Raw genomic sequence first — 27964 nt, 5'->3', positions numbered from 1 at the left:
CCAGAGGTCCCTGAGTGGGAACCGGAACCCAGGTGGCCTCTCAGAGAGAAGGGATCCTGGATGCGGGGCGCTGGGAGCCCTCCCAGGGGCTGTGGTCCAGGGTGTCAGGGCTCCTTCATTGGCTGATGCCACCTGCTGCCACCCCATCCTCCCCTTGCTCTCCACCCCTGCTGTTCCCTCTTGTCTCTGTCCCGGAGTGTGTCTAAGTGGGACAGAGTGTCCGCGGATACTGTCCTCTATTGCCATCTAAACTGGAAACTGGACCCCAGACAGAGTCAGACCCCCCAGGGCCAATAAAATCTTCCAGCCGTTCCCTGCCACCGCCTGCCAAGCCACCTCCCTCACACAGCGTGGGCTCCGCTCACGTGGCCGGCCAGCAGCACAAGCACAAGCTGGGGCCCCATCAGCCTGGCTGGGGGTAGGGGTGGCCTTGCCCTGGCCTGGGAGCAGCTCCAGGCAGGATCTGCCCTCTGGTCCACAGCAAGTGATCCCCCTCACCCCCACCCCCCAATAAGGCGGCCAGAACAGCACAGAACAGCGCGGGCACAGGGAGATGCCTGAGCAGCCGACTGCCTCCCCGAGCCTGGCAGGACGGGCTGGGAACTGGCAAAGCCACCGCCCTGTCTTCACCCCAACTCTGCTCTTGGCCGCTGGGCCAGCTGAGGCTGGGAAGGCAGAGCCATTCCGAGGAGGCGCAGCCCTAGAGGCCAAGTGGGTGGACAAGAGGCCATGGAGGGACACTGGCCAAGTCCCTGCCCATTCGAGCTCGGGTCCTCGTCTATAAAACTGAGCGTCTCACCCAGGGCCCCCGTGGCTCCATGAGCAACCCCGCTCCTCGGCCTCCTTCTCTGGGCTCAAGCGCGGGCTGCCCTAGGAACCGGCTCCCAGGGCTTGCCCCCAGCTCCCTGGTGCTTCACTCTCTTCTTGCAGCCACGTCTGAGGCTTCCACTCTTGTCCCCTGGGTAAACGGTCCACGATCCCCAGCTCTAGCCTCGACTTAGGAAAAGCCCCAGGTCCAGCTGGAGCCCCTGCACTCTCTCCCCTCACTCTCCCCCATCCCTTCCCTTGTCACCATCCCCGGTGGGCGTCCTCTCCTCTCCTCCCTGGCCCTGACTAGTAAGGGGCGGAGACAGGACTCAAACCCAGGCCTGAGAAGCTCTGAAACCCATGCGCCTTCCTCCCCACCCCGCTGCCTGTGTTCCTCATCACACGGTGGCTGGCGCTCCTGGCCCTTTCCCTACCCGTCCTTCCCACCCCACCGTCCTCCCACTGCCAGGCCTCCTGCCCGGGTGCTGCCCGGAGGAGTAGGAGGGTTCCCACAGAGGGGGGGTGCGGTAACCAGAAGGACTGTCTTCCTCAGGTGAGCCAAGCCTCCGCCTGTCCCTCCTGGGTCAGCCATGAATCATGCGGTCAGAGAACAGGGCTGGCCAGGGAGGAAGTCAACAACCGTAGGTTAGTGGTTAGCATGGGGGAAGGCATGTGGACGGAGGCTGACCAAGGCGCTCTCCAGGACAGGGTGCCCCTGACATAGCTGGGAGTAGGATCCTGATATCACAGAGCTAAAGGGTCAAGGACAGAGGACTGAACGCTGCTCTGAGCAGTGGGGGACATTTCAGGCAAAGGAGGCAAGAAAAGGAGCAGGGGCCGGGCTGTGGAGCTGAGCTGGGAGTGGGGACAGAGACTCTGGAGCCCAGGGAGGCCCATAATTACTCAGGAAGCCAGAGGCTGTAATTAGGCCATCCTGGCCCATTAGGACAGAGCCACAACTGACTGCATGTCTGGGACAAGTAGGTGGTCCGCACGGGGAACAGGGAAGGGGTGGGAGGATGAGCAGAAGTACCTAGTCTCTCAGGGCCCCAACACTGCTGGCCGGGGGATGGGGTGATGCATGGGCAGGAGGGGCCCAAAGTTCATCTCTCGGCCAAAGCAATAAGCAAGCCTACAAGGGTGGAAGGACATAGAGACAGAGAGGCGCCTCTTGGGGAACTGGCCTGGTGCCACGGAGGGCACAATGACCTGGATCCTGGGGATGTGGGTTTGAGGCCCAGCTCCGGTATTAACATACTGGGGGGCTGGGTAAGGCTCTGCCCCTCTTTGCAGCTAATTCCTTAGCCTTTCCCAGCCTCCTTTCTGTAAAATAAAGACACCCACACCTTGTCCACTGTACACAGTTGCTGTGAGGCTGAAATGCAACCAAGTGTGTGCATGGGCTTTGTCATGGGAAAAGCTTCATCTCTCAGGTGTTCTTAGGTCGAATGCAACAGATACAAATTACTGGAAGGTGAACCAAGAGAACTGTCTACTAATGCCTCAATGGAACATTGTGATCACATAAGTTAGAGGAATACTGTGGGAAGATTTCAGTTAGCAAGGAAATACTCAATAACTGGCTTTGTTGCAAAAATATGACAAGGACAAGCAAAACCTACTCTCCCAGGAGCCCCCAAACCACCAATCTAGATTAAAGAAAAAATCCCTAGTAGCAGTAGAAATGCTCAATGATACAAAATGAAGGCAACACAGGTTCGATACTAAATGGATAAAGAGAACCAGAGAACCAGAGAGGTAAGTTCTACGTCTGAGCTCTGAGGAGAGAACACAGCTGTCTGGGATAGTGGGGGCCTTCCTCTTTCCTCCTGGGGCTCCCTGGGTGATTGGCCCACATGCCAACTATATGTTCTGGGGCTACCAGATCTCCCTGGTTGCATATTCTATTCTCTAGAGCTAAGAGCTGCTAAATTTTTAGGTTGAACAGTCTTCCCACAAAGACACACACTTCCTGGGGAATGGTCCAGGGAATCTGGTTGTAGCCATACAAATTCCTGTGAAAAAGAATCCTGATTATGCCTTAGCCAGTCTGATCAGTGGTTAGAGCATAGGCCGGAGGACTGAAGGGTACTGAGTTTGATTCCGGTCAAGGATATGTACCTCAATCCCCAGTCCTGGTTGGGGCAGGTGTGGGAGGCAACCAGCCGATGTATCTCTCTGACATAAGATGTTTCTCTCCCTCCCTTCCACTCTCTTTAAAAATCAATGGGAAGCCTGACCGGTTTGGCTCAGTGGATAGAGCATCGGCCTGCAGACTGAAGGGTCCTGGGTTCGATTCCGGCCAAAGGCATGTAACTTGGTTGCGGGCACATCCCCAGTTGGGGATATGCAGGAGGCAGCTGATCAATGTTTCTCTCTTATCAATGTTTCTAACTCTCTATCCCTCTCCTTTCCTCTCTGTAAAAAAATCAATAAAATATATTAAAAAAAATAAATAAATAAAAAATCAATGGGAAAACTATCCTTGGGTGTGGATTAACTTCAACAACATCAAAAGAATCCTGTTTGGGAGTCTTTGGAACCATTTTCCAGGGGAAAAAATGTTGGCAATATTGCTGTGAAGGACTAGCATGAAAAAGCAATGGTATTTGTTAAGGGTTGACTTGTATCCCCTCACAATTCATATGCTGAAATACTAGCCCCCAGTACCTAGGAATATGACCTTACTTGGGAACTAGGGTCTTTGGAGATAATCATGTTTGAATGTGATCATTAGGGTGACCCCAATCCAGTATCCTATATAATAAAGATGAAATATGCAAATTGACCATCACTCCACCACAAAGATGGCTGTGATCACAGCGGAGGCAGGGTTTCCATAACACAAGATGGCTGCACCCACAGCGGAGGCTGAGTTCCCGAAATGAGCCTTAATGAGCAATCAGCAGGGACCTGGGGCTGCACCCCTCCCCCGTCCCCGTGGGGCTTGACAGGGGACCTCAGGCCATGGCCCCCACCATGGTGCCAGGCCGGGGGACCTCAGGCCATGCCCCCTGCCCGGTGGGGCTTGACAAGGGATCTCAGACTGGGTCCCCCACCTGGCGGGGCTTGATGGGGGACCTCAAGGCATGCTCCCCGCCCCGGTGCCGGGCCAGGGGACCTGAGGCTGCACCCCCCACCTGGCAGGGCTTAACAAAGATGGGACTGGCTGGGTCTGTATCTAGCCCAATTGGAGGAGGGGATGGCGGCTGGGTCTGGGTCTCGTGCAATTTTGAGGCGCATGTGGGTAGGCGGGGACTTGACTCTGGGCCCTGTGGTGCACCCTAGACTCTGACAGGAGGAAGATTTTCATATACATTTTACTAATTTTCTTTCATCTCTGACACTTCTATTACAGAGAAAGGGCAAATAGCAATATTAAAATATTTCCTCTAATTAATCCCCTTTTAATGTGCACAAATTTCGTGCAACAGGCCACTAGTAACTTTATAAAAAGGGGGAGTTTGAACACTGACAGACACACACAGAGGGAAGATGAGATGCATCTAAAGTTGCATCTTGGGGAGTCAGGAAGGGCTCTAACAGTCTGTGTGGTTGGTTGGATGAAACATGGGCCACAGAGAGTGAGTTAGAACTGCTAGGCCTGTCTTGGTTTAATGTAGAGGAAAGGATTCAAAGACTTAGGGGGACTGTCATGTTGAAGTGGATTTCTCACTTGAGACCTAGTCACCTACCCTGGGGAGGTCCAGATGACAAGCCTTTCACTACAACTGTGAGAGAGAAGTTTGTGAGGGGAGCCCAGCATCCTAGGAGAGCTCTGTGACCTCCTTCCTCTGTAGGCCAGACCTCACAGGGGGGCCTGCAGTCACTGAATTCAGAAATCTAAGTGCCGTGGGGGTAACTGGATCCCATCTCAGGGTGGCAGCAGCCAGGTGGAGACCAGAAGCAAGGTGGGTGTGGGTACTGAATGGACAGAGAGTCAAAGCAGGAATTACAATAGTCCTACATGCACAGAACCATGGTGTTAGCTTGCTGATCATGGTGTTCCTAGAAGTGAGATAGACAGGAAGCCTACTAAATCCTTACTTACCATATTTTCCAGCATATAAAACGAGTGGGCGTATAAGATTTTCCTGGGTTAAAAAGTCGTCTTATACGCCGGAAAATACTGTATTCTGTATAAACAGAAAGTACTCGGTCAAGTGAATAAAGTCTAATCTGAATCATAAAAACAGAGAGTCATGGCCCCTCAATCAGTTCTCAGACTTGAGCCAGTTTACAGCCCAACGCCCCTTGAATGAAGGGGAGGCTGGGTCCCCGGATGAGGGACTCCCATGCTCTACCAAATGTTTACACACTAATCTTTCTCCCAGCCTTCTCCAAAGGGACCACGGCCTTTCACCAGGGTAACTGCACTGGGGAAAAGGAGATAATCAGGCCTTTGGGGAACCACTGCACACTGGCTCTGACCCGACAGATTCCAGGGGACCCAGTGTCCCTGTGGCCCACCAGTCAGAGAAGGGGCTTGGGGAGGTCAGGTGAGCAAGTCCATCTCACCATGAGGGGCCCAGGGAGTCCCCAGATCCATCCCATGGTCACTCCCCAGTTCTGGGATGTGTGATTATGATAGACACACTGAGCAGCTGGCAGCATCCCCACACTGGTCCCTGGCCTGGGAGTGAGGGATATTATGTGGGAAAGGCCACATGGAAGCCACCAGAACTGCCCCTACCTGGAAAATAGTGAACAAAGTACCACCACGCTCCTGGAAGGATTGCAGAGATGAGTGCCACCGTCAGGGCCTACAGGACGCAGGGGTAGTGACTCCCCCACACCCACACCCATCCTTCCTATCTGGGCAGAGAGTGCTAGGTCTCTGAGAGGACAGAGGATTATTGTAAACTTAACCAGGCGGTGACTCCAATTGCTGCTGCTGTGCCACATGTGGTTTCATGGCTTGAGGAAATTAACACATCCCCTGGGACGCAAACACTGATTTAACAAATGCTGTTTTTGGGTCCATCCCTGTCCATAAGGCCCACCAGAAGCAGTTTGCTCTCTGCTGGTAAGGCCAGCATTACCGACTTCACTGTCCTGCCTCAGAGGAATGTCAGCTCTCCGGCCTATGTCATAACTTAGTCACCCACCCTGGGGAGGTCCTAGTCCCACTTCACGGGATCTTGCTCTCCTTTCTCTTCCACAGGATACCGCCCCAGCTCATTACACTGATGACATTATACTGTCTGCACCTAGTGAGCAAGTCAATAGGAGCTCACGCTTTGTTTCAGCTCCATGTGTAAGACATTTGTGTGTCAGCGGGTGGGAAGCAAATCTGACCAATGTGAGGTCCTTCCACTTGTTGGAATTTCTAGGGGTCCCATGGGTGGGGCATGTTCCGATATCCCTTCAAGGGTGAAGGGTAAATGGTTGCATCTGGACTCTCCTGCAATCAAAGAGGAGGCGCCATCCCTCCTGGTTTCAGAGGCAACAGGGTCCTCGTTTGGTTGTGCTACTCCATCCTGTGTCCCGAGCGGCCCAAAATGCTGCTCGTTTTGAGCGGGACCCAGAATGAGAGAAGGCTCTGCAACAGGTCCAGACTGCCATACAAGCCGCTCGCCACTCAGGCCGTCAGACCCAGCTGGCCCAATGGTGCTTGGAGTGGCAGGAGCAGATAGGGATGCTCTGTGGAGCCGCTGGCAGGTCCCTACAAGTCAATTGCAGCGCAGGCCCTTAGGGTTTGGGTACAAAGCCCTGCCACCCTCTGCAGATAACGAATCTCCTTTTGAGAACTAGTTCCTGGCCTGCTACGGGGCCTGAGTAGAGACTGAATGCTTAGCCATGGGCCATCAAGTTACCGTGCGATCTGAGCTGCCCATCGTGGACTGGTTGTTATCTGACCCACCAGGCCATGGAGTTGGGCAGGTAGAGCTGCACTCCACCTTGTCAAATGGACAAGGTATTCAGGGGAAGTTGTATGAAGAAGTGGCCCAAATGATCCATGTTCTCCTCTCCCGGGACACTGCCTTCTCTCTGGGGCGTCATGGGGAGTGCCCTACAATCAGCAGACAGAGAAAAACACTCCTAGGTCCTGGTCTGCACAATATGCAGGCATCCCAGTGGACCGCTGTAGCACCGCAGCCCTGTCTGCGACATCTCTGAAGGACACGGTGAAGGAAAGCCTCCCAGTGGGCAGGACTTCTGGCCGCGCTCTGTTTGCTTGGAAGGAGAAATGGTCAGACAGGCCCTCGAATCACGTCATTTCATTCAGTGTCATTTCGTCATAATGTTGATGAGAAGAAAAAAGTCAGTTCGGGCCAGGGCCACTGTCTGGGTGGAGTTTGCACATTCTGGCCGAGTTTGCATGGATTTTCTCTGGGGACTCCGGTTTCCTCCCACATCCCAAACATGTGCACTTTAGGTGGTAGGCGTTTCTACACTGTCCCAGTCTGAGTGAGTGTGGACGCGTGAGTGGCCCTGCTATGGAAGGCTGTCCCGTCCGAGTGGGGTCCTATCTTGCTCCCCGAGCTTCTGCGAGAGGCTCCGGCCTCCTGTCATCCTGAACTGGAATAAGCAGGTTGGAAAATCACTCTCTTACTTGTTTTCACTCATCTTTCTCACATGTAGGTATAGCTCACATTCATTTCAACATTTACCATTAGAAGTGTTTGGGTCTTTATTTAGAAGTTTGGTAATGTTTTTGTGATCAGAATGATGCTGTGGGAATTTAACTCTTGCTTGTATCAATTACCCTGTGGTAAAACTGGTTTTGTTACATGTCGTTTTGCTTAAGTCAGAGTTTCCAAGAACTTATCAATAACAGGGAGTGAGGACTTACTATATACCAGGTCACAGGCTGTGGCCAGTGATTTGGCTGGATGGTCAGGGCCTTGGAAGGAACACAATCAGAAAATTGGTTGCAATGAAACTTGGGGAAGAGGCATTGAATAGTTCTCTCTGAATGGGCAAAACATGTGAAGATTTGTGTCCTCTGTGAATGCTCAGCAGAGGGGACCTCAGCCCAAGAGGTTGTAATAAGCAAGTGGATAGAGGGTTGACTATGGATTCCAGTCAGCCTCTTCCCCCAGCTCCTGTCATCACCCAATGGGCTCGTGAACAAAGTGGCCATGGTGACAGGGTTGGAGGTTATTTATGGTTTTAGCAACATGGGTTTCCAGTCACCGAGGCTGACCTGGTTACAGCCACAGCTGAGAGCCCAACTTGTCGACAGAAGAGACCAATAGTGAGTCCCTGATATGGCACCTTCCCCAGGGGATCAGCCAGCTACCTGGTGGCAGGTTGGTTACATCGGACCACTTCCATCATGCAAGGGGCAGTGTTTTGTTCTTAGTGCAAGGGACACTTACTCTGGATGAGGCTATGCCTTCCCTGCATGCAATGCTCCTGCCAAAACTGCCATCCATGCCCTTACAGAATGCATTACCCACCACCCTGGTATCGGCACAGCATTGCTTCTGATCAAGAAACTCACTTCACAGCAATTGGAGTGTGGCACTGGGCCCATGACCATGGAACTCATGGGTGTTACATGTTTCCTACCATCTTGAAGCAGAGGGCTTGTTGGGTGGATGGAATGGCCTTTTAAAAATATTTTTTTATTGAATTCAGAGAGGAAGGGAGAGGGAGACAAAGATAGAAATATTAATGAAGAAAAAGAATCATTGATCGGCTGCCTCCTGCACACCCGACACTGGGGATCGAGCCCACAACCCAGGCAGGAGCCCTGACCAGGAGTCGAACCATTGAACTGTGACCTTGTGGTTCATAGGTCAACCCTCAACCACTGAGCCATGCTGGCCGGGCGATGGAAAGGCCTTTTGAAGACTCAGTTACAGTGCCAGTTAGGGGGCAAACACTTTCAGGGCTATGCTCTGTCAGTGTCCCATATGTGGTGCGGTTTCTCTGACAGCCAGGACTCACAGCTCCAGGGGTCAGGGATGGAAATGGGAGTGGCACCACTCACCCTCATCCTTAGCGACTCACTAGTAAAACCTTTGCTGCTCGCTCCTACAGCTTATGGTCTGCTGGCTTAGAGATCTTAGTCGCAAAGGGAGGAATGTTTCTGCCAGGAGATGCAACATTGATTCCATTGAACAGGAAGTTAAGACTGCTGCCCAGACACTGGGCACCTCATGCCTCTGAATGAACAGGTAAAGAAGCCACTGTGCCGACTGGGGTGACTGACCCTGACTACCAGGGAGGAATTGGACTACTACTCCACAATCGGGGTGTATGTGTGGAATTCAGGAGATCATGTAGCATTCCCATGCCCTGTGAGTAAGGTCAATGGAAAACTGCAACAACCCAATCCAGGCAGGACTACTAATGGGCCTTCGAGAGTGAACGTTTGTTCACCCTACCAGGTAAAGAATCGCAAGCAGCCAAGTGGTTTGCTGGAGGGCAAAGGGAATGTGAAATACGTAGTGGAAAAGGGTAGTTATAAATACCAGCTATGTGACCAGGTGAAGAAATGAGGAATGTAATTGTCAAGAGTATTTTCTCCTTATTGTGTTACTAATATATATAAATATATAACATATATATCTTTCTTCTCTCTTACCCCCTTATCATGTAACATAAGATATAAAATTTATTGACTTTATATCACAGTGTTTAAATAGTGTTAAGTTTAAATCGTAGCATTTAAATGATGAGATATCAAGGAGAAGAATAAACATCACTGAGGCCTTTGCCTCCTCTTCTGGGGAAGGGTGAGTGAGGTTTGGGTTGTACACAGGATAGGTGCATCATGTACGTTAGGTAAAATGATGACTTTGTTATGTCTCCATTGGAGGATTAAGTATGATTTAAGGAAATGTGTATGAGTGCCAAGATGAAAAGAGGTGGACTTGTGATGGTTAATTTTATGTGTCAATTTGACTGAGCCACGGGATGGCCAGATATTTGGTCAAACATTATTCTGGGTGTATCTGTAGAGGTGTTGATGGATGATATTGACATTTAAATCTATATTGAGTAATGCAGATTGCCCTCCCCAATGTGGGCAGGCCTCGTCCACTCAGTTGAAGGCCTGAATAGAACAAAAGGCTGACCCTCCCCCAAGTGAGAGAATTCTCCTGCCTGACCTGAAGGTCTTGAAACTGACACATCATCTCTTCCTGGTCCTGCAGCAACTCCAGTCTTTGGATATGAATGGGGACATCAGTTGTGTAGATTTTGGACTTGCCACCCTCCATAATTATATAAGCCAATTCCTTATTTTCTCTCTCTCTCTCTCCTATTTATTATGTTTCTCTGGAGAACTTTGACAGATGCAGGGGTGAGATAGGAGAAGATAGCATCAGAATGGTGGGCATCTGAGGGGCAGATGGTTGAGAGCACTGGTGAGAGGGTGGGAAGGCAGAAAACAAGAGGAGATGGTTTCCAAAAGACGAGGTCTGCCTATTTCTCTTTGTGGTGCAATTAAACAGACCCATATAAATGTGTAACAGGCAAAGTTAGGAGCCACAACACCTTTAAAAAGAGGTTGCAAGTGCACTAAAACTGCCAGTTGCCCTAGGCATTTGCTACAGGATTGTATTAGCCCACTAGGATTTTTGCCTGAAACCAGGTGCTCCTGAATCTAGCAAGATGACCAAGGCCCTCTGGGAGCTCTGTAGCAGCCCGGCCCAGATCTCACTCTCACCTCGCACGATGGTGACGTTGCGGAGGATCTCTCCGTGCTGTGTGTCCACGGCCTTCATCTCCTCCACGATCATGGACAGGTTGCGGACGTTGAAGTCCAGGCGGGCGCTGAGCAGGCCAAAGCGCTCTCGGAGCAGGTCCGTGGTGCCCAGCATGAGGGAGACGGACTTGTTCAGGTAGTAGAGCTCCTCGGCGTGGGTGTGGAAGCCCAGCGTGCAGGACAGCCGCACATCGTCCAGGTACTTGAGCATGCTGTGCACGTGGCTGTCGGTGGCATTGATGTTGGTAAAGATGGTGCCAATCTCGATCTCGTGGGAGGCCATGCGTCCTTCCAGCGTCTCGAACCTCTCCACCGTGCGGTTCTGAGCATAGCGAGTGTGGTACTGCAGGTCGTGCATGTTCTCTTCATGGTCGTCCAGGAAGGACGAGATGTTATCCAGCTGCAGCTGCAAGCCCATGACCTGCATCACCAGGTCATGCATGCTCTCGGAATTCTGGCTGATGCGCTGTGAAGAGGCCCCCAGGGTGGCCTGGATGTTCTTGACCGCTTCTCCGGTCTTGGTCGAGGTGGTGCGCAGGCTGCTGAAGAGCCGGGTGTAGTTCTGCCAGTCGGTGACGATCTTCTGGAGGGTCAGGGTTTCCTCATCCGTCTTCCGGCGGATCCCGTGGATCCATTCTGAAGTCTGCCCCACGGTGAAGTTGATCTGGTGCACTGCAGCCCGGACGTCGTAGCACTCCTGGGCCAGGTCCTTTAGAGAGAGGTCCAGGCCGGCCGTGGTGGCCTGCCAGCCTCGCACCTGAGTCAGGAAGAGCCCCAAAGATTGGTTGACCTGGTGGGTGGAGAAGGAACAGTTGCCCATCTCCTGGGAGATCTGACTGCTGGTGGTGGAGAGCAGCTCATGGGTCTGAGAGGCCTGGTCCAGCTGGACCTCCTGAGCCAAAAGCATCTTCTGAATTCCCTCCAGCTCCTCCTGCAGTTTTCTGATCTCTTGCCCCAGCTGCCCGGCCTCGTGGCAGAAAGAGCAGTTGTTCGGGGCCTTCAGATCTTCAGGAGAAAGAGAGAACATTTCAGTTGCTGAAGGATCATGGGACAAAGGTTACTTCTTTAAATAAAGTATTTCAGGGCATAATGAATTGGCAAGTGGCTTTCCGGTGCCTCTTCCTTCCCTAAGTCCTGCTATGAAACCCGTTTTGGAAGGGCCTTGCCATCTCTATGAGATCTTATTTGTATCAAACCTCTTTACTGTGACCTGAAATGTTGGATTTAGTACTTAGGATTAAATCTAAATCTCCATCTCGGCACCAAATTCTTGAAAATATGTCTTTCTAGCTTTTCTAGAATCTCCCATTGACATTTTATTTTAAAATTTCTCCAAATATTTTTAGATCTATTATCTCATTTATGCCTTTCACAATATACTTGAGGAGATGGTGCAACATTTTTTCTCCTATAACTGATGAGAAATGAGGCACAGAGAAGTGGCTTGACAAAATATCACTCCTCGATCGAGACAGTGGCAGAACAGGACTCTCTCTTTCCATGACACAGACCACCTCTAACCCCTTCCATGATGGCTCCTTCTGGCTCATTGTCAGTGTGAGAAGGTCCCTTGTTAAAGCAGGAAATCAAGAGCATCAGGAGCCCTACCTGGTTTGGCCCAGTGGACAGAGTATCAGCCTGCGGACCAAAGGGTCCCAGGTTCGATTCCGGCCAAGGACATGTACCTTGGTTGCAGGCTCCTCCCCAGCCTGGTCAGGGCTTGTGCAGGAGGCAACCAATCGATGTGTTTCTCTCACATCGATGTTTCTCTCTGTCTTTCCCTCTCTCTTCCACTCTCCATAAAAAATCAATGAAAAAATATCCTCGAGTGAGGATTAACAAAACAAAACAAAAAAAAGAGTATCGTGAATCATGCACACTTTAAAGCAGTGATGAGGAAAGGGCTGACCTACCAAAAGGCTTTAGAAGGTCTTAGAAATAACTTCAGATACATGAGGATGTGAGGGAAATGAATTGTCTTTGGCTTCCTTCCCTACCGCACGCAGAACCTCCAGCCCTGGGAGCAGCCCTCCTGCAATGGTGCCTCTCCAGCTGGACAGGGAGCAGGCACCCATGGCTGCCTCCCTTCTCCCTCAGGCCTCAGTTGGTGAACGCTGCCCATCTCCAGGCACCAAAACATAGAGGTACATGGCAGGGGCGGCGGGAGGGGGGGGGCGTGGTCCATCACCCTACCCCAGTTACCATTACTTTTCTATCATAGTCAGCACATCTAGACACTGGACACTTACCGAGGCCCTGGAGATTTTCCTGCATAGACACAAGCTTCTTGTCATAAGTGGCTTGGGCCAGGGAGATGTCTTCTGAGAGAGAGTCTACTTTCCTGAAAACTGTAGGGCAAATACAGGTGAGAAACTGGGGCAGGGTGTTGCCTCCGAGAAAGGCATTTTTATCAGCCCTTCTTCTATGGGGCCTCCAAGGGTGGTGAGGGAAATGCTTCCTATGACCAGAGTTTGTCACGCATCTCTTAAAAGTACACATCTATGTAACTATTTCTACCTATAGGCATACATCTGTTTACATCTCCCCTTTAAGTTTATATATTTACATGTACATACATCTGACTGTATATATGTATGTCTTAAATGTATGTACATATTATAATGTGTAATATACATTAATTACACATATGTATAAATATATACTTCTAGTCCCAGATTTGCCTCAAATGTGTTAGGTGACTTTGGGCAAGTTGATTAATCTTTCTGGAGCTCAATTGGACCATCTGTAAAAAGAAAGCCTGAAGTTAAATGACTTCTAAGGTTGTTATCCGCTCCAAAATGCTACGATTCCAAATGCTTTGGGACCCATGGGCTTTGATTAGCATTGTGTAGGTCAGAGCTGTCGAGATTTCATTAGTAACAGTGAGAGACCCCCGGACCCCTGAGTGATTGTGTGTGTGTGCAATGCACCCTGGGATGGAAGGGCATGCAGGGTGGTGGGTTCCCTCCGTGCACCCTGAGCTGCCGGGATAGGCTCTGGCGCCCACAGCCCTGGACTGGAATCACTGGTTGGAAAATGATCTTACTTGTTCTTATTCATCTTTCTTAAATGTATGTATCGCTCACATTTACTCGAATGTTTAATGAAGTGTTTTGGGTCTTTATTTAGAAGTTTGGTGATATTTTCGTGACCAGAAATATAATGTGGGAACTTAACTCTTGTTTTTATCAATTATCTATGGCAAAACTGGTTTCCATACATGTCATTTCGCTAAAAGCCACGGTTTCCAAGAACCTATTGATGACGTTAAGTGAGGACTTACTATCTCTCTAGCCAGGGTCAGAACCAGACACCCCCCTGTTAAGGGCCGGGTGAGTGCAGGGCATGGCACCTAGAGTGAGGCACCCTGCGCACCCCGCTGGTCTCATCCTAGTCCCAGCCTTGTCTCTAATGTCTAGTCCATTAGGGCAAACAAACTGTTTCCCTTAGTGAAGAAGTCTGGATTTTTAAAATCTGAATGCAATTGCGGTGAGAAGCCATCACATTTGTTTTCATCAGTTTACCATAAACCGGTAGCATCCAGAAGGCAGAAGTTACCTGAATCTAGCTGTATGCCATCCCCTGGGTCAGCTACCACCCGCCGACCTCCGGGTCCCTGGGCTCCACCTGCGGGACTCTGATGCAGTAAGTCTGGGGGAGACCCAGGAAGCTGCACTCCAGCCAATACTGCGGTGACCTTGAGGCAGGTCGGCATCCCACCTCACTTTGAGAAACAGTCACAAAGACCACGGAAGGGGCTTGGAAATCACCTGACCCATGACCTCAACTACGGATGTACAGCAGGATCATCTGGAAAACTTAAATATATGAATTAACTACATTATGGGGGTGGGGCCCAGGCACCAATATTTTTTTTTAAAGCTCCAGTGATTCTAACATGGAGCTAAAACTGGGAATCACTGATCTAGTCCTCGCCTCCCCTTTTATCTATCGGAAAACGGAGGTGCCGAGAGGGGAAGGGCCTTGCTCCAGATCACACAGCCCATCGCTGACCAGAACGCAGGAGCCAGTCTTTGCAGTTTGAACCAGGCACTGAGACCCCCTGGCTCTGAGCCCAGCCGCACAGGTCTGCTGGTCTGTGTAGGGGAGTTTGGGTACCGGACCCCTGGTCAGAAATCCCCTGCAGCCTGGGAGGGCGGAGGGGCGGGGGGAGCCCGGGACTCGCCGGATGCTGCTGGGAGTCTGCACTCACCCAGAGAGGCCAGCACGACCACGGCCACCAAGAGCAGAGCCAGGAAGAGGTAAAGAATCCGCACGGACGTGTGCAAAGACAGGTTCTTCTGGCAGCGGCTGCAGCGGGGTCCCGGCCGGCCTGTCGGGGGACAAAAGGAGGCCAGTGTCTGAGGCTGCCGCTGAAAGGCCCGCTCCGTGTTCCTGCCCTGGCCTGTCTCCTCTCATTCCATTTCACGTTCTAGATCCTCATTCTTGACCATCTCACCGCCTTCCCTGTAGGCCCCAGAGCTTTCAGGAATCGAAGAGACCAGAGCCAGGGTCTTCACAGCACACCCAACACTACCTTTACACTCTATGGCGTCACCACGCAGCCTGGCTGTGGGCAAACACGTCTTCCCCATACATTAGCCTCACTGTGCATCCACAGCCTGGGCAGCCAGCTCACGCTGCGTGGCCAACCCGTCCCGGTTTGCCTAGGACTTTCCTGCTTTCAGCACTGAAAGCCTCATGTCACGGGAACGCCTCGATAGGGGGCGCACCAGGATGGTTTGCCAAGACTGAAGAAGTCACACACCCTGGGCACCCCTCTCAGTCCCAGGCAAACCAGAAGGTTGATCACCAGTCCCCAAACGTCAAGAGGAACCAGCAAATCTTATGGAAACCGAATGAATTGTTCTAGTCTGCGAGGTGGTCCCTGGTACAGAGGAAGGAGAGGAACAGGTATTCCTGGCCACCCTGGCAGGTGGCCAGTGCTCAGGGAGAAGGCAGTGATGCTCCAGCTGTGACATCTCTAGGGTTCGTTCCATTTCAGCTGCACGTTAGAAATACCAGGAACGTTTAAAAATCCTGATGCCTCCTTCACACTCCCCACCACAAGGCACCAGCATTTCCGAGGGCTGGCCTCAGGCACCCCTGGGTGGTTACAGTGCACAGACAGCCAAGGTTGGGAGGAGCTGCTCCAGGCTATACTGGAACCCACCAAGGAGAGCTCCAGGTAACAACTCGGAGGAAACCAGTGCCACGCTGGGTCCTGTGGGCTTGAGGACAGGCTACATGGCTGGCAGGGGATATGATGACGGGGACGGCTCCGTGCCAGCTGAAAGGCAGGCCCTGGGGGAAATGGCAGAGGTCCCCGACAGGTCTCACGGGGAGCCCTGGAGACAGATGGCACTTGTGTCAAACTCCGCGCTACTCTGCCTTTTTACCGCTGAGGAAGCAGAAGGGAGGAGGACAGCCGGGGTTTTGGAGCCATGGAGAGAGGTGAGTGCCCAGCCTGGGGAGGGGAGCAAGGAGGGGCTCTCAGCACAGAGAAAAGGTGAGAGGGCATCCCCCAGGGCCCTTACCCTCCTGTGTGCACGGGAAGGACGGCATGTCCTCGTCACCAGCCAGCTCCTCTTCTGAAACACACAACGCATCTCCGTCGCCACCAGCCGACCTCACTGCGATGGAGCCAAGTGCAGTCAGATGCCAGGCGGGACCCTGAGCCTCACCCACCCCTCTCCAGATGCCCCATTCATTAACGGTCCACAACCCCTGTCCAACCCTCCACACACATGCCTGGGTCCAAGTTGGCCCACTTGAGCTCCAGGTGACCTGGTGGTGAGCAGAGAAAACAGGGCTAAAGGTAAGAACTGAGTGGCTGAGAACCTGGGATGTCCCCACACATCCAAGCAAAAAGACTCCACGATCTCCCACAAGGTGGAAAGGACACACAGGCCAGTTCAGCTTCCCACACTCTGTGCACCTTGCTCAACCCCTTTTCAGTGAAGTGAAAAGAAACCAGAGCCAGTTGCTTGATCTGGCTCAGCGTCCTTCCATCCCGAACACATGGTGACTGAAGCAGGTACATCCCCTCACCCCCTCCCCCCAGCCTCCTGCCCTCATGCCCCTTTTTTGAAGGAGCACTAGCTGGACTGAGACTCAAAATCTTCCCCCACAGGTATGGGTGCTGAGCAGTCAGGAGAAGACTGACCAATCAGAAAAGACTGGAGCCAAAACAAACAAACAAAAGCAACTAGAATGGCTGTCAGGGTGACAGGGCCTGGGGCAGCACCTTCTAGGGTTGGGGTTTATGCTGGGGTCTTTGGTCCAACTGCCCCCTCTGCCACTCACAGCCTGGTCTCCTCCTGCACCCAAGACTCTAGGTTCCTGACATCCAGCTTCTGCATTTGTTGATCCATCTAGTTTCAGCTCCTAATTTGAAATTTCTTTTGGGGGTGGGGGTGGGGTGGGGTGGGGCTTGGGACTTCCCTGTTCCCTTTCACCTTTAGCTCTGCATTGGACAGTTTGCCTGTAGTTATCTGGTACCTAACTCCATAGTCCCAGGATATTTGAAGCCAGTAACAGCAGAAGCAGAAGTTCTAAGTTTGGCTTTCTTTTGTTTCATTTCTTAATGCCAAGAAGGGCTGGGTCTTGCCTCAAGGCAATCTTCACAACAATCCTATAAATTTGGTAGTCTAAGTTACCGCTTTTAGAGAAAAAGACTGAGGTTGAGAGAAGTTAAAAATATTGCTCAAGACTATCTCGTGAACTTAGAAATCGTTGCTACCAAACAGGCCACCTCCTCAAAGTAATAAGCCAAGATTCTGCAAATGCTGGGTAGGAATGAAGGGGGGCCCACGACTGAGGGTGTGTGGAGCCTCAGGGGCTCCGACAAAGACCTGGGAGCAGCCTCAGTAGCACCTGTGGCCTCATTCCCCAAATGCTGTGCCCTTGTGCTCAAAGCTGGAGCCAAGAGGCAAAGCGGGCAAGGAACCTGGGTGAGTGAAGGCCGCCCAGTACGGGCTCCCAGGGGAGGAGCGGTGGGTGACCCTAAGTTCAAGATGCCACCACCATCACCATGAATGCCTCTGCTTTGTCTTCCAGGTCACAGCTGTATGTCGCTTCCTCAGCAGTCTTCCTGAGCTCCCAGGCTGGAGTGAGTGTCTTGTTAAATGTATTTCCATATGCTCTTTATTTTCCTTTTGAAGAATGCAGTATACCTTTTATTACTTATCCAACAGCTCTCTTCCCCAGTGTTTAAAATCTGAGGGCAGCCCTAGCCGGTTTGGCTCAGTGAATGGAGTGTCGACCTGTGGACTGAAGGATCACAGGTTCGATTCCTGTCAGGGGCACATGCCCAGGTTTTGGGCTCAATCCCCAGTGTGTGGTGGGGGGAGGGGCGGGGGGAGAGAGGGCTGCATGCAGGAGGCAGCCGATCAATGATTTCTCTCTCATCATTGATGTTTCTCTATCTCTCTCTCCCTCTCCCTTCCTCTCTGAAATCAATAAAAAAATATATATTTTAAAAGTTCATGAGGCATAAAAAAATAAAAAATCTGAGGGCAGGGAATGTATCTGTCTTGTTTGACTTTTCCAAAGCCCCTTGCACAGTAGTTAGGACAGAGAAATACCCAACAAACACAATCTAGAAGGAATCTATGAATGATTTTTATTACATTTTGGAAGTGGGTCTATGCCTGCATATGGATCATTGAGGAGCTTGAGACCAGCACCGGGGCCCCACCCTCAGAGAATCTGAGTTCATTTGAGGGAGGGAGGAGACCTGGGCTCACATCCATTATCCCATTTTATCCCTACAACTAGCCTGATAGGTGGGGTGAGAAATTATTCTCCCAATCTTACAGGTAAGGAAGCTGAGTTGGGGGTGGGGTAACTTTTAATACCTGGCTAAAGTCACATAGCCAGCTAGTGGCAAAGCCTCCTGAATCCAGGTTGAGTTTTCCTCTTCACAATAACAGAGTCCAGGTAGCCTCTCTGTGATAGAGTTAGTGCATTCTTGTGTGTGTGCATGTGTGTACGTGTGTGTGTGTGTATATATGCACTTTGGAGGGGGTTATGTACAATGGCAGAAGGAAGGCTGACATGGTGGACATGACTGATCCTTTTATACAGGGTGGGCAAAAGTAGGTTTATAGTTGTGAGTACACCGACTAAAACACAGACTATTTTCTTGTATCATTATTTTTTAACCAGAGGCCCGATGCACGAAATTCGTGCAAGAGTAGGCCTTCCTTCCCCCAGCTGCCGTCATCCGCCTCCCTCTGGCACCCGGGACCCGGGCTTCCCTCACAGCCCCGGCTTCGTCTGGAAAGATGTCTGGTCTAATTAGCATATTATGCTTTTATTATTATAGATTTTTATTGAATTTATTGGGGTGACACTAATCTAAAATAATATATGCACCCCTATGTTCATTGCAGCATTATTTACAACTAGCGTTCCAGTTGCAGGAAAAATCCTGCAATAGGGTTTCCTGCTGCACTCTACCCCGCCCGCCCGCTCTCCTCCCTTCTCCTTCCCCCCGGCTTGCTTGCTGCTCCACAGCTTTGCTACCTTCTGCAGCTCTTGGCTTCTTTCTATGCTGTCTTGATATGCAAATTAGCCGCCATCTTGGTTGGGGTAATTTGCATGCTCATCCTGATTGGCTGGTGGGCGTGGCTTGGGCGTAGCGAAGGTGCGGTCAATTTGCATATTTGTCTATTATTAGGTAGGATAGCCAAGATTTGGAAACAGTCCAAGTGCCCATCATTACATGAGTGGATAAAAACGCGGTGGTACATTTATATAATGGTATACTACTCAGCCATAAAAAAGAAGGCAAGCTTACCTTTTGCGACAGTATGGATGGACCTGGAGAGCATTAGGCTAAGTGAAATAAGCCAGTCACAGCAAGACAAGTACCACATGATTTCACTTAATGAACAAAATAAACTAACAAACAAAATAGAAACAGACTCAGAGACACAGAGAGCAGACTGACAGATGTCAGAGGGGAGAGGTTTGGGGGGTTGGGTGAAAAAGGTGAAGGGATTAAGCAAAAGAACAACAACAACTCATGGACACAGACAACAGCATGGTGATTACCAGAATGAAAGGGGAGTTGGGGTGGGGGAGGGGGGCAGGAGAGGGTAAAAGAGGGATGAATGGTGATGAAAGGAGACTTGACTTGGGGTGCTGAACACAAAATACAGATGATGTATTATAGAACTGTACACCTGAAAACTATGTAAATGTATTAACCAATGCCTTGTGTTATTATTATTTATTAATTATTGTATTATTTGTTACTATTGGAACGGTAACCCTACTTTTGCCCACCCCTGTATATGTATTCTGAGAGCAACCTTCTCAGCCCTGCTTTGTGTCTTAGGCTGCTACCCATCATCCATCTGCCAACAGTGCAGAGGATAACTGCCCAGGAGGGTACCAGGATTACCTCGCCTTTCCCATAAACTGGGGCCTCAGGTGGGGCCTCCTGGGAATCCTGGGTGCTTTCTGTGCTCTGTCTGACCCAAATCCTCAGGCTCTCTTATCCCCCGAGGGTCTCAGCTAGAACAACGCTTCCGCTTAGGCGGTCAGACTTACCGGCCATCTCCGGCCCCCTCGGGGAGGTATTCCTTCCACTCCTTGGAGCAGAAATGCCTTCTAGGCCGTCCTGCCTTATTTCTCATTCCTCCCCACCCTTGATGGTGCTCCTCTGCCCTCCCTCGTGACTAGGCCTCCTCCCTGTTCTGGCTCCGGGACTAATTTCATCACTTCACTGTTTATAGCCTTTGCAAGGAATCTGGGAAGACTTAAATCAAGCAAGGCTGACACGGAGCCTTCAGCAAACATCCCCTTGAAAAGCACACAGCTTTGTTATAACTTTGCTCTCCCTTCGAGAGCCCCCCAAATTGGCGATCATTAGCAAGGGGGAAGTAAGAAAGGCCCCGTCCGGTACTTTGCAGAGCAGCCCATGGGAAGGGAAATGACAGCTGCCAGGGTGGATCTCAGCTCTCTCTACAGGAAGGGTTCACAAGTATTTGGCCCTGTTCCCTTTGCTCAGGTCTCAGCTCCGTAACTCACAGCACCCCCCCCCCGCCCCCAACTCCCAAGGAGCTCTCTTCTCTTTCTAATCCTTTGGACTTCCTGTTCACCAGGGCTGAGCCTCCGGCCTTGGGGACCCCTAACTTACCTATGTCGGGAATGCTATAGCAACTCTCCACTTTCTCCTTGTTTGCTTTAGTGAGAACACAACCCAAAGCAATTGTGAGGCTTTTATAAGCCAAGCTCTTTGCAAGCATGGGCTCATTACATGTGCATTACCCCCAGATTGTTCTGGTCAGAGGGTGGAGGGAGAAACAGACAGAAAGAATTGAGTAAAAAACCTTGCCTTGGGGACAGAGTCTATGATTGATTAGAAGATGCTTGATTAGACAGGAATCTGTTCTCCCCCCTTGCGCTGGGCAGAGCAGGCTTGACAGAGACAGGAAAAGAATGTTCCTCCCCCTTTCCACCTCCCATGCCTGCCCCTTCCCATGCCTTCTGGGGTGATCTGACTTAGTGTTGGCTGCCCCGGTTTTCTGAAGTGTTTTCAGAGATAGGGAGTTTGGATAAAAAAGGGACCACATACTAAACTGACAAGCTCAGGGGAAGCCTACATGGTGGACTTTACAAACTCAGGAACCAAAAGTAATCGGCCCTAGCCGGTTTGACTCAGTGGATAGAGCGTCAGCCTGTGGACTGAAGGGTCCCTGGTTCAATTCCGGTCAAGGGCACGTACCTCGGTTGCAGGCTCCTCCCCGGCCCAGGCCCTGGTCGGGGCATGTGCAGGAGGCAACCAATCGATGTGTTTCTCTCACATTGACATTTCCCTCTCTCTAAGGATCAATGGAAAAATATCCTCGAGTGAGGAATTAAAAAAAAAAAAGTAATCGCATAGGATGGTCTGAACATAAAAATGCCCAACTAAAAGCGAGTATGGCAGGGTGGTCACATCCTAGGTCTGTAGCTTCCTTCACAAAGGTCAGTCTTTACCTTTAAGTCAGTGGTTGGCAAACTCATTAGTCAACAGAGCCAAATATCAACAGTACAACGATTGAAATTTCTTTTGAGAGCCGAAAACCGACTTCTGCGCATGGGCCACGAAGTTTCAATCCCACTGTATGTGCGCGCCCGCACGTGATATTTTGTGGAAGAGCCACACTCAAGGGGCCAAAGAGCCGCATGTGGCTCTCGAGCCGCAGTTTGCCAACCACTGCCTTAAGTGAACCCGTCTATTGTCTTTTTGCATCTAAGATAACATACACTTGGAATGTCAAAGTAAACCCCTTTTTTTCTGGACCCCTCAGGACACAGCCAGCACCAGGGCAGAGACCACAGGACCCCTCATTGTTATCTTGCTCCCCACATACCATTTCTACGCGCTGTAAATCAACTATCCTGTACCCACCAATGTAAAAGAAGTAGGTGTCTCTCTTTACCCGATCTCAGAGATTCCCCCGCTTTGCTTCCTTTCACCTCCCTAAACTACCACCAGTGAATTTCACGTAACTCCCTTACGTCTCTTCCTTTGACTCTGATGTATAAAATCAGCTATAAAGCGGGAGCATTTTCTCCATCTGTTGAGATTTAGCTTCCCAGCAATTGTAATCAGTTTGGCTCCAATAAACTCATGAACATTCTCTACAGGTTTGGATCTTCCTTATGTCAAGGGGCATGGGAACCTGTAAGTCACAGAACCCACCTGTCAAGTTACAAAGTCTCAGAGAGGTTCAGAGACCTGCCCGCTAGTGAGTGGTTGGTAAATGTCTGAAGCAAGATGCAAACACACCTACAGAGTGCTTGCAGAATTGCATATACCCAGCTCAGACGGGCCAGAGCTGGGCAAAGCCTTCCCACCAGGCCTGGCATCTGTTCACCTGTCTGGCCTCCCAGCAGTTCGTCATCTCCTTGAGGTCAGGAAGTCTTCCCTCCGCACAGGGCTGGCCACACAGCGGGTGTTCCAAACAGACGGGCTTACTGGCCCTTTGAGAAGGCCTGCGTCCTTAGTTAATTGTCAACTTCTGTTGTTTCAATTAAGGGCTAATTTTTATTCAAATATAAAGACAAATGACTTAAAATGTGTTTTAAATATGGCTTCTTCTTAGAGTTCCCCATGGCTAGGGAGTGTTGGGGTGTGCTGATGCATTGAGATGCAAAGGCTTAGAGCAGTAGAGATTTAAAATTAAGCCCGGGCCAGTGTGACTCAGTTGGTTGGGCGTCATCCCATGCACTAAGAGGTTGCCAGTTCGATTCCCGGTCAAGGCACATGCCCAAGTTGTGGTTTTGATCCCTAGTAGGCAGCGTGCAGGAGGCAACAGATGTCTCTCTCTCTCTCTCTTTCTCTCCCTTCCTCTCTCTCTAAAATCAAGAAAAACATATTTAAATTTTTTTAAAAAAAATTAACACCCAGGGGCCTAATGTTTGCACTGAAAAGGAATAAATGGGGGTGGGGGGGGGGAGGGAAGGTGCAGCAAAATTTAGGATCTGCTTCTCCTCCCTTTCTCAGAACTAGAGCAAGGGATATAATATTCCTCTCCTAAAGCTCAAAGACCTCTTTTGTGTTGTTGTGTTTGTGTTGTTGTGTGTATGTGTGTGTGTGGTTTTTTTTTGTGTTTTTTTTTTTGCGGGGGAGGGTTTCATTAGTGTCCTAGTTAATTATCTTAGAATACCCCTGGTGCTTTTATGGCCCTCCAAAATAAGGCCCTGGTCCTTCCCAGTGTCACACGTAAATTATCCACGGGTAACAGAGGACTTCTGACATGCTGGACAGTGAGGGGCACCTGAGCATCACACATTATGGGCTGCCAGGTGTCTGGAGAAGTCGCCGCATTGTAGGCCATGGGTGTCGAAGAGAGGCTACGTTTCCAATAGCCTCTGTTGCCTTCTCTCTCTCTCTCTCTCCCTCTCTCTCTCTCTCTCTCTCTCTCTCTCTCTCTCTCTCATTCTTCCTTTTTTCATTTTGCTGATCCCAGATAAAGGCTCTTGTGATAGGAGAGGGGAGCTTGGGAAAGGACACCGGAGAAGATAGGGTAATGCCTGGACTTTGGGAAAGCCCCTTTCGTGGGACAAAGTGAGGACAAGCTTGGGACAGCTTGCTGCTCTGGGTAGCAAATACCTAAGACCCTACAAGCCAGCTTCTGCCTCCCTGCTCCGCAGGCCCCAAGAGGTGTCACGGGGAGCATCCTGGTCCCTGAACTAAAGAAGCCAGGCCCACGAATTACCTACCACCGACACAGCCAGGCCCCACTCTTCACCTAGCAATCTCTACCCCAATTACAGGCAGTGTCTTTAAAAAAACAAATAAATAAAATCGCCTCCGGAGCCAGTGTTGCATGCTCAGACTCATAAAGCAGCGGCAACCACTGGGGATTTGAAAGAGCCTCTGTTCCTCTCATACCGAGGTCATAACATCCAACTCAAACACCGGGACCAGCCGCAAGAGGAACTCCTCATTCTTCGGGCCTCTGCTCCCAGAGCCACGTGGAAGGTCTGAGGGACGGTGCATGTGTTGGCACACTGCGCGGCGTGACTCCTGACTCCGCCGGGGTTGAGCTCGGTTCACTTCTCCTTCGGGAAAAGAGCTGGGACACGCCAACCAACTGCTAACTCAACTGCGGTCGGCGACTCCAGCTTTCTCTTGGTTGACCAAAACTGTGGCCTTCATTCACTCCTCAGCCTTTCTGCCATCTTCCCGCGGAGTCAGCAAGGGGGGAGAGATTCGAGGAACTGAATAAAAGGTCTTTCTTTGGGAACTTCAAGGAACATATTTTGATGATTATCTTCTACGGAGTTCACAGAGTGGGTTTTCAAAACAGCCAATTGGGTCAGTAAAAATAAAGATTGGAGGGCCTTCTCAGGAGCCAATGCTATATTTAAAACTGCAGAATAGCTATAGTCTAAGGTTGCAGAATGCTATAATTAAGGTTGCAAAATTGTTTTCATTAGAACCCTCCTGCTATTACCCTCCCCAGAGGCTTCCTCTGTGGATGCATCTATATTAGGATGGGAATTGGTCTGCCTGCCTGGGCTCTAATGAGTCTGGTCCTTCCCTTTCAAATTCTCCTGCTCAACAAATTGTCAGGATCTGCTTCCCTGGAACATGGGCCTCCTTTCTGCTCCTTCACCCCTAAACTCCACATTCGATGACCTGGGACAGGCATTTCCTCGCCCGCTGCCACCTCTGCCTGCACCCGGGCCAGCCCACAGCCTCCCACTATGTGCTGCCTTCCACTCACTGTGTTCCAGGTAACCACAGAGCTTGTGGGCAAATTCCCCCTCCGTCCCAAATGACTTTCCTCCCCTTCCCTGCCCTCCGCGTTTCTAACTGCAGCACTCGTGGCATTTGGATGGCACAATTCTTCATGAGACAGGATTTTCCCACACCACGCAGGCAGTTGGTGCCCAGCCCCCCAACGGCCAGCGGCAATCCCTGGCCCCTGTGATAACTCCAAGTGGCCACCCCATGACTAGTTGAGGAGAGATCCCAGGCTATTCACTCAATGCAACAGATCCTAACCCTCCCCCATCACATACATATGGTCTCTGTGCAGAGAGCAACTCTTCCATCCCCCTAAACCCTCTAATCTGTGGGATGGGAGGGTGGGAGGAGTCTTGATGTCTATGGTCACCACTTGAGGTCCATGCTGTCTCTCATATGGGGACGTCCCTTCCCTTCTCTGAGCTTCATGTGCAAACGCAGCGGGAATGCCACCTACTTTACGGAGCTGTGGGAAAAGTCAATGAGGCGATATACGAAAAGTACCTGCGACACAGTAAATACGTGAGAAATGGTAGGAACGGTCATTTTTATCAGGATCATTCCGTCCTACTGGAATTGCTGCCGTCATTCGTCTCCCTTTCCCAAGGCCCGTTAACCTTCAGGACCAGTTTCCAACTTTGAACAAATCCATTTTCTAAATCACGTCCTGCAGAACACTAGTTCCAAAATACTCTTCCTGAAAAGGGTTCTTGGATCAAGCACGTCTGGAAAATGCTGCATACTCTCTCACCATCTCAGAAACTCACAGTAGTCCACTAACATTGTTTTAGTCCTTCAAAAAAATAAGGCCATTTCAATCTGTGTCTAATTCGATGTTTCTCAAACTTACTTGACCATAGAGCTTCCTGCCATTCTTTAAAAAAGAAGTGATCTGTGAAACCCCATGGAAATGGTATTCAGAGGTACACCTCCTTCAGGGACCACTGTTCTGGATAGTGCCTCACCTGGCCTGGATTATGTCTTCATCCTGTCTCCCACCATCAACTTTAATGGAGGCAATGTTATGTTGAATGTCCACTGGTCCTCTGGACCTCGGGGTCCCCTGACCTGGAGTCTGTAGGTCTGTAGGTTCAGTGGCCGCAGCTCAGCCTGACCACCGTCTGGAGCGTAAAGCCGCCCCATCTCAGCGCCTTTCTTCCGCCTCTCCCGCCGCTTTTCCTGATCCCAGCTGCACTGAGCCTTTACAGGCTGCCCCTCACCCAGGCTAGCAGCCAAGCCCCCAGGATGAGCTTCAGCTCCCTGGAGCCTTCAGCTTTCGGTCCTGCCCTTGTGCCCGTCTCTCCTCAGCCTGTGTGCTCTGAGCTGGGAAGACCCAGCCTGGTGAAAGCACGTCAGAGCGTGGTGTGGGTTCGGCCTCAGTCAAGGGCTGCCATCTGGATCCTCCCTCGACATTCCTCCTCTTCTCAGCCCACCCCATTCTCCAAAGATGAGCTCACCTCCTCCCTTCCTCAAAAGACCAAAACTGTCTTCCCCTTCCCCTAACTCCCTCCGGCTGTTTCGCTTCAAACCCAGTGTAGGCAAAGGTGTGTGGGAACGGGCCCTGCTGCAATGTGGAGCTCAGCGTGGCACTCCATCCCCACACTTGGAATGAGCACGCTCTTTGGCTCGGCAGTCCCCCTTCTAAGAATATTCCCCCCTCAGGGAATACAGGTTCAACTAGCCTGAGATGGATGTGTCAAAATTATCACTAGAGGCCACGATACACCTGAGGGAAAAAGTAAGTAACTCAAAAGCCCATTGATAAGGGGTTGGTTAAATAAATTATTGTAAAGTTGTGCTATGGAATAGTCTGCAACCATTGAAAAAATAAAGCAGCCCTATATTTATTGCCCAGGAAAGATACCTATGTTCTATTGCTGAAGTTTTAAAAATATATTTTTATTGATTTCAGAGAGGGAGAGATAGAAACATCAATGATGAGAGAGAATCATTGGTCGCTGCCTCCTGCACGCCCCACACTGGGGATCGAGCCCACAACGTGGGCATGTGCCCTGACCAGGAATTGAGTCTCCTGGTTCATAGGCCAATGTTCAACCACTGAGCCACACTGGCTGGGCTATTGTTGAATTTTAAAAACATATATGGATAGTATAATCTTACCTATGTGAAACAAAGTCTGTGCAAATATACACAGAAGGATTTCTGGGAGAAAGCTCATCCAGATCTTGTCAATTATCTCTGAGGGCTAAGCATTCATGTGAGTGCTATTATTTTTTGCTTTTCTGAATTTTTCAAAAGTTTTCATAATGAGTATGTGTCATAAAGAGATTAAATGCAACTAGTAACTCAGAAAGTCTATGTCCATGTCCTTCCCTCGGGACCCCATAAAGAGAGCCTTGCTTCTTTCCACAGCAAAGCTCACCCATTCCTGCCTTCTTCATCACCATGTCTCCAATTCTCCCTTCTCCTCTTTCCCTCTACCTTCCCCTGAGCACAAGCCAACCTTGAAAAATCCTTCATGCCTGGCCCTGCTTCTTACTTTAATTATTTAGTTCCCTTTTTCTGAAACTTCTCTGACACAAGGCCTCCCTGAACCTTTTCTACAAACCTACCCATTCCCCTCTCAGCTTGTGTCCCCCGTCTTGCTCTAGATCAGATAATCCTGGGCTAGCTCTGTTGATTAACAGTCAACTTCATTGTTGACTTCTTTCTTGGAACTTCCTCCTCTCTATTTCCATGACATTACCACCATACTTCTCCGCAAGAGTCCCTGACCACTCCTCCTGGCTCCTTCACGAGCTCACTTTCTTCCCCTCATTCTCTAAAAGGAGAGATTTCCCAACGTCTCCAGGGAGAAGTAGCAACCAAGCCATCTCCTGACAAACCCTTCCAAATCCTCTCCAATGTCAACAGCACATGGTCGGGAGTCCTTAGAATGGCACCCAAGGCGCCCTGGTCTAGTGACTCCCTGTGTCTCTCAGCCAGTTCTCAACTTCAGACAAATATCTACTCCCCACCCCGAAACACATTTACCCAATGACATCATGCCCAGCTTTCCCCAGCACTGACTCCTGCTCTTCGGACTGTCCCTTGAATGACCTAATCCAAATCTTGCCCACCCTTCAACTCCTCCCTAAAGTCCTCCTGAACTGCCCCAACTTGAAATGCTCTCTTCATCTCAGGTGATTCCTACTGAATCTGCCCTATATACCACTCATTTGTTCTTTTGCCTCACTCCCTTGATTATCTGATTTTCTTTTTTTAAAAATATATTT

General features: G+C 50.5%; 1 protein-coding gene across 2 annotated transcripts in view; it reads right to left on the bottom strand.

Annotated features, from left to right (window-relative positions):
- SCARA3 (scavenger receptor class A member 3) overlaps positions 1 to 27964 on the bottom strand; it is a 36432-nt gene that overhangs the window by 3238 nt on the left and 5230 nt on the right. The window contains exons 2-5 of one of the 2 annotated variants that reach the window (XM_054717599.1): positions 16009 to 16104; positions 14685 to 14804; positions 12721 to 12819; positions 10433 to 11476 (exon numbers count right to left, since the gene is read on the bottom strand). In XM_054717599.1, coding sequence (XP_054573574.1) covers positions 10433 to 11476; positions 12721 to 12819; positions 14685 to 14804; positions 16009 to 16104 — 1359 coding nt within the window. The remainder of the gene's footprint in view (positions 1 to 10432; positions 11477 to 12720; positions 12820 to 14684; positions 14805 to 16008; positions 16105 to 27964) is intronic. The other variant, XM_028159342.2, reaches the window with a different exon arrangement.

Source organism: Eptesicus fuscus, chromosome 6 (assembly GCF_027574615.1).
Source record: "Eptesicus fuscus isolate TK198812 chromosome 6, DD_ASM_mEF_20220401, whole genome shotgun sequence".
NCBI lineage: Eukaryota > Metazoa > Chordata > Mammalia > Chiroptera > Vespertilionidae > Eptesicus > Eptesicus fuscus.
The sequence above is the reverse complement of the archived record's forward strand: the minus strand, read 5'-3'. Positions and strand labels throughout refer to the sequence as shown.